At 48.2% G+C, this 14,010-nt stretch overlaps 1 protein-coding gene across 1 annotated transcript in view; it reads left to right on the top strand.

Moving 5' to 3' along the window:
• The window catches only part of ADAMTS17 (ADAM metallopeptidase with thrombospondin type 1 motif 17), a 331,102-nt gene that overhangs the window by 227,324 nt on the left and 89,768 nt on the right, over positions 1–14,010 (top strand). The window contains exon 15 of the mRNA XM_017518719.2: positions 4,703–4,826. Within this exon, the coding sequence (XP_017374208.1) occupies positions 4,703–4,826 (124 nt within the window). The remainder of the gene's footprint in view (positions 1–4,702; positions 4,827–14,010) is intronic.

Genomic DNA, 14,010 nt, shown 5'->3' with positions numbered 1-14,010 from the left:
TTCCTGCCAGAAAAAATAAACAAGTACCGTCAAAATGTGTGCAAGGAAGTCCCAGTTCAAGTATGAGAAAAAGTAAACTGCCCAGCTTTGTAAGACGCCGTCGTTTGTACACAACTGAACACGTGTGTGCTCAACACCACACCGGCCACTGTGTGTGTCGAAAGAGGAGAGGGCCAAGAATACGAAGAATCCTCAGACACAGTCCTCCGTGTGCTCATGGTCCATTAGGGAGATGACATGAATTCACATGGAAACCCAGTGACCAGAGGTGAAGGCGTCATTTAATAACCGGTGGGAGGCTCCACTTAGACTGCAGAAAACGCCTAAGGTAGAGTTTCATTTATTCCTGCATCAGGTGTTTGTTGAAGACATTCTGAGTGCTGCACACCATAGCATGTGCTGGGCTTTCACTGGGGAGCAGGACCAAGAGGATCCCTGTCCCATGTCAACTCACAAACGTGATCTTTCCAGAGATTGGTATCTGTGAAGAAGAAAGGAAAGCAGCGCCGTAGAGAGACCCAGTGGGGGACTGTGGCCAAGGAGTCAGTGAGCAGGGGCATAGCAGGTCTCTTAGAGGAGACAGCCTTTGAGGGAGAGGCAGCCTGGCAGAGAGTTAGGGGCACAGAGCTCCAGGCAGAGGGAAGCAAGAGGGAGGCGGGTGCATTCCAGGAACAGAGGAGGGCAGAGGCTGCCGCAAAGGAGACAGATCCCAGGCAGAATTGAAGCGTAGCAGGGAAGTGATCTTGGTTATGGATAACTGACCCAAGCAGATCCTGGGAAATGAGTTAAGAGGCTATTCCGGCAGCCCACCTGGCTGAGGGGTCATTGGGGTGGGGCTTGCAAGAGGGGGCTGGAGAGCGTTGGATTCACTGTATATCTGGAGGGGGAGGAAGGGCGGCTGAGCTGGTGAACAGCTGGGGTGAGATCACGGAGAGTCTTAAATTTGTAAGTGTGGATGTTTCTGCTAGGCAGTAGGGGTCTGTGGCCACAGATGATCTCTCTCTTCTCATGTGGGGATTAGGCTGGCAGCAGGTGGGAGAAAAATGCTCCCATCGTTCATGTCCTGAGTCAGGAGGGTGTGAACTCGGGTGTGGAGAAGAGCAAGGAGGAGACGTAGACTCTGGAGGTTTTCGGGGACAGAAACGCAAGCTCACCAGCTAACTGGGTGCATCCCAAAATGGAAGAGTCAGAAATGGCTTGCAGGCTTCCTGCTAGGATACCTGTCAGTTCTAAGACAGTGGCAGGGGTGTCCAACTCGAATTAAGTCAGGCAGCTTTGGAGGAGAAGTCGCCTTGGAAGTCCAGAGAGCTTGCTCAGCAGATGCTTACTAGGGAGAAATAGGGTGGGGTGAGGGGAGAAGTGGGATTAAGAGCTCTCTGCATGGGAGTGGTGGCTGCAGTCCAAGGAGAAGGCGAATTACCAAGAAAATAAAAAAGGAGCAGGGAGCCCCTGGGGAGCTACCCATTTTCGGGCAGCCAAAGAAGCAAGGGGAAGGAGGGGCCATCCAGGGGGTGGAAGGAGAATCAGGAGCCATGCTTGGCCTCCGGGACACCTTCAGGCACACGCTCTGGAGTGTCCGCTTGTTTGCACGTTGCTGCGTCCCTCTGTCTGGCACGTCATTATTCCCAGGTTAGGCACGTAGCAGACCAGTAACTGTCGTGGATGAACAAATACATGTGCAACAAAGACAGTTTCCTTGGGCTCAGTCATCTTGTTCTCTTGGAATGCCGAGCCTCTTAAATACAATCATCCAAGCTCCCCTGATGTTCAGAAGTAGTGACTTCACTTGTGTCCTGTGGCAGCTTCCATTTGAAAAACGGAAAACCATCCCACTTTCTGCCAAGATTATAGGTTGCTTGCGCTGACTGAAACAATGTAACAAAATGCCCCCGTTGACAGATTTTGTGGCTGTCACTCATTAGCTCTTAGACTCACTGCTGTTCAGACATGGACATTCCTGCCTTTCCTGCCTCCAGATGCAGACAGCCTTTCAAATAACACCAAGTGGCATGGGTGGAACCCATGGACCTGTCCTGGCCTCTGCGTGGTCTCCAGAATTAACTGAAAGGGCCTCCCTATGAGCATTCCTGCTTGCACCTGACCTGAAAAGCTGCCTCCCTTGGGGCTGGGGGAAACTGAACCAAATGGGGCATCTAGAAGCTGTAGAATCAGGAAACCTTAACTGAGGTGCAGGACAAGGAGCCAGACTTGAAGCCAGAGGCTCACTCCTGCCAAGCAGGGGTGTGGTGTGGAAATGACAGGAAGCCAGTGTAGGGAAGGTCTAGAGCAGGCAGCACCTGACATGGGAAAGCCCAGGTGGGAGCCAGAACAGGTGCCAGGAAGGAGGCCAGGGAGAGACCAGCTCTGTGGACAGTGGTCCTGCGTCCCTACTGGAGGCAGGTCTGGAGACCACGCACTGGAGCTCTGAAGTGGAGCAAAGAAGCAGATATGTGGTCTCATGGATTTGGTCTGGGCGTTTGCTGAACACTGCTGGGGGACATTTTCTGATCTTGGCTACTCTTTGTTCTTAGCCCCTGTAATCTTTTTTTTTTTTTAAATTTGAGGCAGACTCTTGCTCTGTCTCCTGGGCTGGAGTGAAATGGCACGATCTTGGCTCACTGCACCCTCTGCCTCCCAGGTTCAAGCAATCCTCCTGCCTCAGCCTTGGGAGCAGCTGGGACTACAGATGTGTGCCACCACGCTTAGCTAATGTTTGCATTTGTAGTAAAGACCAGGTTTCACCATGTTGGCCAGGCTGGTCTCAAACTCCTGACCTCGTGACCCACCCACCTCAGCCTCCCAAAGTGCTGGGATTACAGACATAAGCCACCCCACCTGGCCAGCCTCTGTAATCTTTATACTGAGCAACTTGGTAGCAGCTGGCTAGCAGTCCACATCCAGAATCCAGGCGACCCTGCATTGGGCTCCAGCCTCATGGTGCCTCGTCACAGCCGGCTTCGCTCCAGGTCACTGTGGTTGGTCTGTGCTGGCAAAGCGTTGCAGTGGGTTGCCAGTTACCATCTGTGTCTTGCTATGTTACTGGTGTCTCCACAGCTGCCATTAAGCCCACTGTTCTGCGTTTGCTCCTTGCTGTCCTCTGGCCACTAAAGCCTCTGAGTTGACCCTTTTCCTCTTTGTATACTAACTTTGAGCAAGTTTGATCTTTTATTCATGTTCTGCCCTTTTTCAGATTTCATAATGGTCATTTTTAGACTCAGCTTGCTTAGTTTTTAGAACATCTTAAAGTCTTCCTTGGAATCTGTTCAGTTGCACTGTCACTTTGGGCAGAACAATGTTAATTTCCCATTTAATCTTATTCAAAAAAATAGCTTTAAGGGTGAGACTTGAGGACTACTGAACATGAAGCGCATTCCCCTGTCCCTTTGAGTAGCATGCCATGGTGCAGCGGGTCTCCTAGCATGGCCCCGGGCCAGCAGCCTCAGCCTCTCTTGGGAGCTGATTAGAAATGCACATTCTCAGGTGCACCCAGACCTGCTGGGTCTGAAGCTCTAGGGCTGGGACACGGCCATTTGTGTTTTAACAGCCCTCCCTGTGAGTCCAATGCACACGTAAGTTGAGGAAGTGCTGCCGTAATGGAGTAGAGGATGCTGATGTCTTTGGGGAGTTGTGGGGCCAGGCACTTGCCTCCAGGGGTCCACATGCAGGCAGCCTGGCACCCCAGGCGCTGTGCCGGCTCCAAGCCCTGGCTGTGAGGGGAAGCATGGTGCTGCTGCTCCTTGTCTAGGCATCGTGGGAAAGGGCTAAATCACCTCCACTTGGATTATCTTAGATCTTGATTTCTGGCTGTAGATTCCTCTGGAGTCTGAAGCACCAAAATGTAATTTGGGGTGCAGGGCAGTAGGAAAAACCCAGTCCTTGTTCTTGAAGCATTAGCCTTATAGGGGGAAAATGTGGAGGGACATTTAAGCAATCTAGTAGATAAATACCCAGTGTTTACCATAGTATAAACTTAGGTTATTTTACGTAATACAAAATTCTCACTTTAAAAAAAAAACAAGTCCAAACCTTTTTCTACTTTTTATGAAGTGGGCTGTGCTTTTCAGGTCCCCCTGGGGTAGAGACAGCCTCTCCTCTGCTCTCAGACGTGCCTTGTTAAAAAGGTTTGAGCAATGGGACTCTTGGTAGACTCGGTCTCCCTACCTGAGAAAAGAGGGGCCTGTGCCCAGCCCTGCCTGAGTGAGCTGTGGGCATCCCTACCTTGGTAGGAAAGTCTGTGGTTTCTGTTGCGTATTCTGAGACTGCTGGCTATTTCAGCCAAGTTGCAGGTCACCCCCGCAGCCGGGAGGGGAGCCCCCATGATGTGAAACTGTGGCTGCACCAGCTGATCTGAGGGTCCAGGCTTCACTCCCTCCCCACGGTCTCTGCCCCCAAGAAGTCAGGGTGTCAGGTCTCAGTGTGACTTCCACGGACGCTTGTGCCTTCATGGGTCTCCCTCCTCCAGAACAAATACCAGAAAATACACTTGACAATTATGTGGGTACAAAGACAAATATTCAGGTTGGATTCTGTGCGTTTCTTTTTCCTCTCCTGAATTAAAATATTTTCTTGGGCCTTTGAATGGATCAGGGCCTCAGGCCCCATGCCTGCTGGGCCTCGTGGAAAGGTTAGCCTCGTGGGGCAGCGTCTTTAAAACCCCTCTGAGTCTTAACCACAGAATAAGGAGGCCCCTCTGGTTCTTTAGAAAATCGGCTGTGATGGCATCATTGGGTCTGCGGCCAAAGAGGACCGATGCGGGGTCTGCAGCGGGGACGGCAAGACCTGCCACGTGGTGAAGGGCGACTTCAGCCACACCCGGGGGACAACAGGTGAGTGTCGGCCCACGGGGGCTGCTGTGGCCACGGGACAGTCAACACCTGCTGTGTGTTTTGTGACCTTTGCCTAAAGCTACTCATGGCAGTCAGAATTTTGACCTAGGCAGGTCCGTTCATCTGTCCACAATCATGTCCTCCTCCCCTGCCCTCCCCTTGCCCTTTTCCATCCACCCTGGCCTGGGCCCCATCCATGTCTGGAATGTGAGGTCAGTAACCTTTTAGCCATGACAGTGAGTCCCCCTTGGAAAGATAGACCACACCGGAAGCCTCCTTGGGTAGCTGTCCCCATCCTGGCTTGCAGCCTAGCGTGTGTCCTTCCAGCTGCCAAGGCACAGAAGCCTTAGCAAGCCTTCAGAGAAGGATGAGCACACGTTCACTCACCTGCCTGGACTGCTGTTCTGGGTGGTTGCTAGGTGTCACACATTCATGTTAAGGTGCACAGCGGTTTTGTTTTTGTATGCACATTCTCACAGCTGGAGTCTGAGTGCGGGCCCACATCAGTATGGATTCTCCGTGTTGAACATCTGCGTGCAGTACTTGTTTGCATGTGAAAGAGTCACTGGCTGCTGATCTGCTTTCATTCAGCACAAGCCTGTCGTCATGGTCTGACATACTGGAATGCACCTAGACAGATACAAATGGTCACCTACAGGCCCATTTACCCAGTCATTATTTAGGCAGCATGACTACATTTTAAGTCCTAGGTATTCAGAAATAACTTACTGTCCCCACCTCGGATACAGTCGAGGGAGGGGACCCCTGGGCAAACAGACAGCTTGAGTCTGTGTGAGCATGAGGTGGAGGCAGCGCAGCAGGCGTGTTGTGTGACCCCAGGTTCTAGTGGGGCCCTAGACCTCAGCCTGCAGAAGATGAGGGTGGCCCAGCTCTAAAGGCCACATAGAAATCAGCTGATAGTGGAGTAGTCAGGGGACACCTCAGGCTGAAGGGGAGACATATCCCTGCGAGGCCCAGCGTGGAAATCATAGCCCCCAGCTCAAGGGGCACCTCGGTGACGCCAAGCGTGGCTCAATGGGTGGATTCACCGATCCTATCAGTTTACATAGGAAGGTAACTTTCATCTCTGCCTGCCTACAAAGAATGAGGGGAGGAGGAATGCCTTATCACCCTTAAGGGTGCATGTCAAAGAGAAACTCCACACCAGGAAGATAAAATGGAGTCAGCTGCAGGATTTTTGCCCAATTGCATGAGGTCCTGACTCCTGCCTGAGCTCCTATGGGTCCTTTCCCCAAGTTCCTGAGCCGAGAATCCAGGGCAGACCCACACGTGGCAAGGTGTCCATCCCTGCAGAGCCAAATCTCCCTCTCCATCATGAGAGGGTCCCAGTGTGACACCAGGGGAGGTGGTGTCCTGAGTGCAGGGCGTTTATCACCCTCCAGGCTTTGCTTCCAAACTTTGAACAAATGAGGTCCTCAGTTGCTTATCTGTGGAAGGAATCAACTCAACGTGGCTATCACGTTGCTTTTCTGATGGATGGGCTTCACAGTGCTCATGCCTTGGGCTGGGTTAAGACCATTGAGTTATCTGAACCTAGCAATTGGAGAGTTCTTGGTATGATGCTTTCATTTCATTGAACTGCCATCTTAGCATTATCGTCTTTATTCCGCCCTGCTCCTTGGCACTGAAAAGGTGGCTGGTCATTCTCCAGATGACCGGCCCGTGGATAGCCAGAAACACCTGGACTGAAGTCCCCACTGAGAACCAGCAAGGATGCTGTGGGCTTTGGATCCCTTGGCTCTTTGTTCAAATAATCCTTCAAAGAAGGGGTGGGGTGAAGATCCCTTTTGAATGTGGATAGTTCCGTGTGTCACCTATTTATTCAGTAATTACCTCTAGAACCCCAGCTGCGCGCCACGTTTCCTTGCTCCGTCTGGGCGTGGGGTGTGGAATCTTGTGGGGAGAAATTGACTGTTAGGGGCTGGTGGTACAAAATGAGGCTTCTTTACACTGTGATGAAGAATCATAAAATGTGCACAAAAGCCAGTCACAGTGTACTTCTTTTTCTCAGTTAAGAATGATGTTTGTGCGACGGTATCCACATGTGTGATGGCAGAGGCTGTCCCCGAGTGTTGCTCATGTAAAATGTTGGGTGTTACGTGTCATCCCAGCAGTGACATGCTTGGTGTGGCTCTTGCCTGGCTCACGCGTCTGAGTGTTTTCTGAATAGAATCAATGGGAATCAGTTGTGTGTGAAGCCATGGATAAACGCAAAGGCCATGAGAGGCTTACATAAGCTGACATTGAAGACTGCTGAAAAGAAAAACTATATAGGCTGAAACCAGTTGTAAAACTATAGAAGGTAGAGTCATGGGGTCAAGAGGCCAGATGGAAACATACCCTAGCATGCTGAGGGTAAGTTTTCTTTCCCCTCAAGCATACCTGGTGCTCTGGCAGAAAATGCCAAGGCATTCCAGAGAATGTAGGCTTAGCTGGCACCTGCCTCCATAGAAAAGTTTTCATTTTTCGGAACTGGCTGCTCTGCAGGCAGAAGGGCAGTTGGTAACACTCTTCTGGGCTTCATTTACCTACACTGACCTCCTATTCTGAGGGAGTAAGTAAGGCACAGTCCAGCCTCCTGGGTTTCCCAAGCAGTGAGTTATTTTCACTTAGATCCGGGAACAACCTTTAGGGAGAAACGTAAGATAGTAATATTCTTATGAACAACTTCTGTAAGAAGAGAAAAAATAATCTTACACAAATGCCTCTCCAAATATTTTATGATCTATTTAAAAAAAAAAAAAAAGAGAAAGAAAACCTCTGATTTTAGGGGAAAGAGTTCAAGGACACATAGCCAGCACTTTACTTCTAGACTGTCATGGTCCCTCTCAGTCGGTCTGATGGTTTTCTTCTAAAGATGTTTAATGCTATTGAAAATGTGAGGAAAAATGGGAGTCCCAAATCATCTAACAGCAAGTCTACTGGAGAAATTCAGACAGAAGTGCTTTCACAGGGCAGTTGCTCATAGTAACTCTGGAAGATTTGAGACAGGATAAACATCAACATTCCTTTGAAGTTCCCTCTTACTACTGGTCCTTAGGGCACAAATGGCATGTTCTCCTGGAACCGTGGCAGAGGCACTGAGTTTTGTCCATGGCTTCCTCATGAAACCAAATCATGTTCCTCTAACCGGATTTCTCCTGCTTGATGGCTAAAGCTAGAATGGAGAATCACTCCAAAGATAAAGCCTTCCTACCTTACCTAAAATGTGTGAATCTATCACATAAATTCTGAGAGTAAATCCTACCTTTTCATTATTCTTCATGTTCCATCAGTGTGGCAGTGTCTGGCGTGCACATCATGGGGAGTCTGGCCTGAGGGACACCAAGGTGCTTTGGGAGTTGGTGATGGGACTCTTTCCCTTCCTGGTGGCTCTTCATACATGCCTCAGGTGGGCTTTGAACTCTGAGTCGGAGCCAGGTTGGAGGACTGTGAGTTCGAGGCAATTTCCCTGGTTTGTGGACAGAGGGCCTGCCTTTCATTTCAGGGTCTGTCATTTTCATTGGTTCCCTTTTTATCATGAACAGAGAAACTTGTCCTAGAACGGTTAGCAAAGCATGTGCATAAGGACTGCCCTGGGCTGAGCGGTCACCTAAAGGTGGGCTCACACGAGCGGCAAGTCCACCCTGAACTGCTTTTCATCAGCACCTCCACCAGGGGCACAGGAGAAAACAGAAGACAGATGTCTGTTCACTGTTGCATCTTGTGCCAGAGTTCAGCTTAAAAATAGATGTGGATCGCCTGTAATCCCAGCACTTTGGGAGGCCGAGGTCAAGAGATCGAGACCATCGTGGTCAACATGGTGAAACCCCGGCTCTAGTAAAAATACAATAATTAGATGAGTGTGGTGGCACGTGCCTGTAGTCCCAGCTACTCGGGAGGCTGAGGCAGGAGAATTGCTTAAACCCAGGAGGCAGAGGTTGCGGTGAGCCGAGATCATTGTGTTGCACTCCAGCCTGGGTAACAAGAGCGAAACTCCATCTCAAAAAAAAAAAAAAAAAGATGTGGATTCCATGCATCAGCTGCAAAGGTGCCGTGCTGTGGAATGAGGGAAAGGAACTGATCTGGGCCTGAGCAGCTGTCTCAGATTCTGCAGACTGGCGATGCCAATGCCAAGGTTTGTTGGTTGCAAAATAGGAAATTCCATACAACAGCAGCTTCTTTCCAGAACAGCTCATCCCCACAAGCAGATCTTGTTTCCAGGCATGTTTCATAGTTTGAATGGAAGCTCCTCTGAAAAAGATTCTAATCACTTTGACCCTATACAACTTTGGTGTCAGTTTTTGACATTTTACTGCCTTAGTGCCTGGAATCCAGTCATGGCTGAAACTCCCCAGAGGGAGTGGATTTCTCTAAGAGAGATTTGCGATAGAATGTTTTGTGCCATAGTCCTAAAAGCTGGTTTTCTTGGGGCCAGACTTTTTCAGTAGAGAAGCATTCCTATAGCAAAGATGATTTTTAATCAAAAAACCTTGCCCTCGCCTAAGAGCCACTGGAGAGGCAGGGACCATGTGCCAGCTGCTCTGGCAAGCCAGCCTCACCAATCCCAAGTCAGATGTGGTTGGAAAGAGTCCTAGTGGATGACCACACAGCTGCCTGGGGATCAGGACCTAACAGTGAGGCACCCGCTGCCCTCATGCTAGACTGTGTTACTTTCGGGAAGCCTCTGCAAACATCCTGCAGGACACTGATGTGTAACCGTCTGAGACTAGGTCTAGAGTAGCAGTGCCAAGGCATTTGCTGTCCAGGCTGAAGGACACTGCTCAACTTCCTGGCTGAGAAAACGTTCTTTCTGGCTGATTAAACATGTGCTTATTTTCTCATCTTCCCAAGATCACCTGAACATGAATGAAAAGGAGCTTCTTGAAAGGTTTAGGAAGAACAAGCATGTCTCAGGTGGACATTCATCTACAGATGGAACGGAATGAATATACTTGGTTTTGCTGCAATAAACAAGCAAACAAAACTAACACAAAAGTGCCTCCGACGTATCGGTGGCTTAACACGAGAGTCTGCCTCCAGACCCCACTGCTTGCCCACTGTGGGTGGGCAGGAGGCTCTGGATGGTGAGGCCACTCCTGGACCTAGGCTGGCAGAGACTTTATCTCTCGGCAGGGAAAAGGAGTATAGCAAACCAGGCCCTGATGCACTTCAAGCTCCTGGGGGGAAGGGACACACCTCATTTTCACTCACATTTCACTGTCCAAAGTCCTGTGGTCGCACGCATTTAAGTGGGAGGTGAGATGTATCACTCCCGTATTTCCAGGGAAAGACTTGGAAGTGTCTGTGGCCAACACCACAACACAGCCGCTGGAGGAGTTTTACCACAGCACAGCACCTCTAGGAAACGCCTGTTTGTTCTGGTATTTTGGTTGCCAGCGCCGCAGTACCTTCCTGCACCCAGCAGAACGCCAGCCCCGAGAGTAAACGAACCCTGCACGTCCCCACGGGAAACAGCCCAGCTGCAGCCTGGTTCTTAAAAGAGAGTCTGCAACACAAATAAGAAAAACTAAGATGAGCTTAAAAAAAAAATAGAAGTTCAGATTCTCTAATATCTATTTGTAGCCACAAAACAAGAAGAGAATGCCGTGAGAATGAGCAATCAGAAAACAAACAGAGATCTCAGAAATTAAAAATATAGCTCTCAGACCAGCACGAGCAACATGGCAAAACCTGCCTCTACAAAAAATCAAAAAAATTAGCCAGACATGGTGGTATGCGCCTGTAGTCCCAGCTACTCAGGAGGCTGAGGTGGGAGGATTGCTAGAGCCAGGGTGTGGAGTGGAGGCTGCAGTTATCTGAGATCACACCACTGTACTGCATCCTGGGCAACAGACTGAGACTCTGTCTCAAAAAAAAAAAAACAAAAAAACTTCAAAACCATCCAATAAAAGGCACTATAAACAAAGAAACAAATTATAGACAATGTTTGCAACATGTAACTAAAGAGTTTGAGTCCAAAAAAGTATCAAATTATAGTAATATACGTTGTATACATGTTTTAAACTACTGCACCTTAACTAAATAAAAGATGGTAGAAAAATAGGCAAAGCGTAATAAGAACCAGGCCATTAGCTGAAAAGGAGAAGCACATGGCCAGTAGGTATATAGGACACTGAGCCTCATTGGTTATCAGGGAAATGCAAATTAAACTTAGGACAACGTATTTTCACCAAGTGGATTCGCACATATTAAGAGGATTGATCATGTCAAGTATTTAGAAATCTTTGAATAAACATTTGCTCTCATATAGTGTTGGTTGGCTTAAATGGTATTTAAGGGAAGGGAAACTTAGCAATACTTGTGTTTGACTCAGTGATTCTCACGGTAACTGACCTGATAGGACATTATACTTAAGCAAAAGAAGACATGTACAAAGCCATTCATGGAAGTACTGTTGCTTTTCTAAGCATCTTTATAAAGATACCATTCACATACCATAAAATTCATCCATTTAGAGTGTGTGATTCAGTGAGTTTTAGCATGTGCACAAGGTTATGCAGCCATGTTTTAGGGTCCGTGTTTTCCAGAACAGGAAAGAGAGAAGGATCAAGGGGAGATGATTAAGTATTAGCTTATGTGATCACAAGGTCCCACAGTAGGCTGTCTGCAAGCTGAGGAGCAAGGAGAGCCAGCCTGAGTCCCAAAGCCGAAGAACTTGGAGTCTGATGTTTGAGGGCAGGAAGCATTCAGCATGGGAGAAAGATGCAGTCTGCGACGTTAGACCCATCTCTCCTTGTCACGTTTTCCTTCCTGCTTTATATTCGCTGGCAGCTGATTAGATTGTGCCCACCCAGATTAAGGGTCTGTCTGCCTTTCCCAGCCCCCTGACTCAAAGGTTAATCTCCTTTGGCAACACCCTCAGAGACACACCCAGGATCAATACTTTGTATCCTTCAATCCAATCAAGTTGACACTCAGTATTAACCATCACAAGTCTACCCATTGTCAACTTGAACCTATACACATCTCCTGAAATCATACATAATCTTCAAGTAAAGACAGTAATAATGTCATAATTACCCCTAACATAATACAACTAACCTTCATACAGCCGGAGGCACACTAATCCCCAAACACTGTTACATAAAGTCAACAATACTTCAATGCTGATATGAAGTCAGTAAATCTTACGTGACATGATAAAGGAAGAGGAAATACAATAAAGATATTTTCTTAGTACAAGTGTATACATGCACACACATGTTTTTAGCAAAAGGAAGATCTACTCATAACAATTACAGTCCCATTTTTGCAGCTGGTCATGTGATTGTAGCGGGTATTGATGACTACCTTCTACCCATTCTGTATTCCCTTTGCCTTCAACAAGCACCTCAGCAGGTGGTGGTTTTTCCTGACAGAGTGACCCAAACCTTCATTCCTGAGGGGTCTGGGCCATTGTAGTCTTGCCTGGATTGGGCTGTTGTGGTTTCCCGTTGACCTTAGTCACAGAGCCTGGTGAATACTAAGAGATGCCCTAATGGATCTCCTGTATTCCGTGCATGCTCTGCCTGACCTCTGTTATGGAGCAGTAGGCTGACTTCATCTTGATAGTCCAGGTCAGTCACCCCAGCCAACTCTGTAACTCCCTTCTTAGCCTGTTGATGTAAAGGTAGGAGGAGCCCAGAGTGTCCAGTTGGCAATCTGAACTTCCAGTTTAATGGTATCGTTGTGTCTCCTGGTAGCAGCGTTCCTCCCTCTGGAACTAAGACCTCTAGGCCAGCAGAATGTAGTGTTGTGGGAACGGGAAGCAAAAGTTTCGCTAGTGGATCACTAGAGGTGGTGGTGAGTGGTATCACTTCACTTCCACCCCTTGATTCCTGGGACCTTTGAATCCCGGCCATGGGAGAAACAGTACCATGTATTAGACGCTGGTTCAGAGCATACACAACCTCCTAGAGAACATTGCCCCAGCCCTGCAAAGTATTGTCAACTAGTTGGCATTGTAATTGTGGCTTCAAAAGGCCATTCCACGGTTATATCAACCCAGCTGCTTCAGGTGGAGGGGAACATAGTAAGACCGATGAATTCCATGAGCATGAGCCTACCGCCACACTTCCTTAGCTGTCAAGTGAGTGCCTTTACAGCAGTGCTATGTGGAGTACCATGACGGTGGATATGGCATTCTGTGAGTCCACAGATGGTAGTCTTGGCAGAAGCATTTCATGCAGGATAGGCAAACCCATATCTGGAGTCAGTGTCTATTCCAGTGAGGACAAACCTCTGCCCTTTCTAGGATGGAAGAGGGCTGGTATAATCAACCTGCCACCAGGTAGCAGGCTGATCACCCCAAAGAATGGTGCCGTATCACCACAGTCATTCCCAAAAGAAACCATGATCAGTAGCAGCCATTGCCCATCTCCCTCCGAAGTCCTAGGCAGACACTCACCTCCTATCCACGTCTACAAATGTGCCTCTTTTGGGCATTTCATGTAAATGGAATCATATCATAAGTGGTCTTTCCTGACAGGCTTTTTCCCCTAGCATAATATTTTCAAGAGCCATCCATGTTGTCCCCAATAGCGATGTTTCTTTTTATTGTCAAATACTATTCCATTGTTTGGATATGTCGCATTTTATAAATACAGTCATTGGTTGATGGGCGTGTGGATCGTTTCCACTCTTTTTGGCTATTAGGAATACTGCTGTTAAGTTTTGTGTTGGAGTCACCATGTGGACGTTTTCATTTCCCTTGTGTATATACCTGGGAGTGGAATTGGTGAGTGATTTGATCATTCTGTGTTTAACTTTTTGAGTAGCTGCCGAACTCTTTCCCAAAGTGGCCGCACCACTTTACATTCCTGCTGGCAGTGAATGGGGGTTTCCGTCACTCCAGGTTCTCTCCAGCTCACTGTTTCTTGTTATTGTCGTCCTAGTGGGTACGGTGTCGGATGTCCTTGTGGTTTTGGTTTGCACTTCTCTAATGACTGATATATCGTTAGCATCTTTTCATTTGCCTGTTGGTCATTCATGTATCTTCTTTGCCAATTTTTAAATTGGATTGTCATTTTCTTGTTGAGCTGCAAGCTTTCTCCATATACTCGGGATGCACTTCCTTTATCAGGTAAATGATTTGCCCATTTTCTCACAGTGTGTGAGTTGGCTTTTCACTCTTGTGATGGTATCTTTTGAAACCCGGGTTTTCAGTTTGTATGTAATCTGC

The sequence above is a fragment of the Cebus imitator genome, unplaced genomic scaffold (assembly GCF_001604975.1).
Source record: "Cebus imitator isolate Cc_AM_T3 unplaced genomic scaffold, Cebus_imitator-1.0 Scaffold19, whole genome shotgun sequence".
Taxonomy (NCBI): Eukaryota; Metazoa; Chordata; class Mammalia; order Primates; family Cebidae; genus Cebus; species Cebus imitator.
This window is presented reverse-complemented; position numbering and strand designations above follow the sequence as displayed.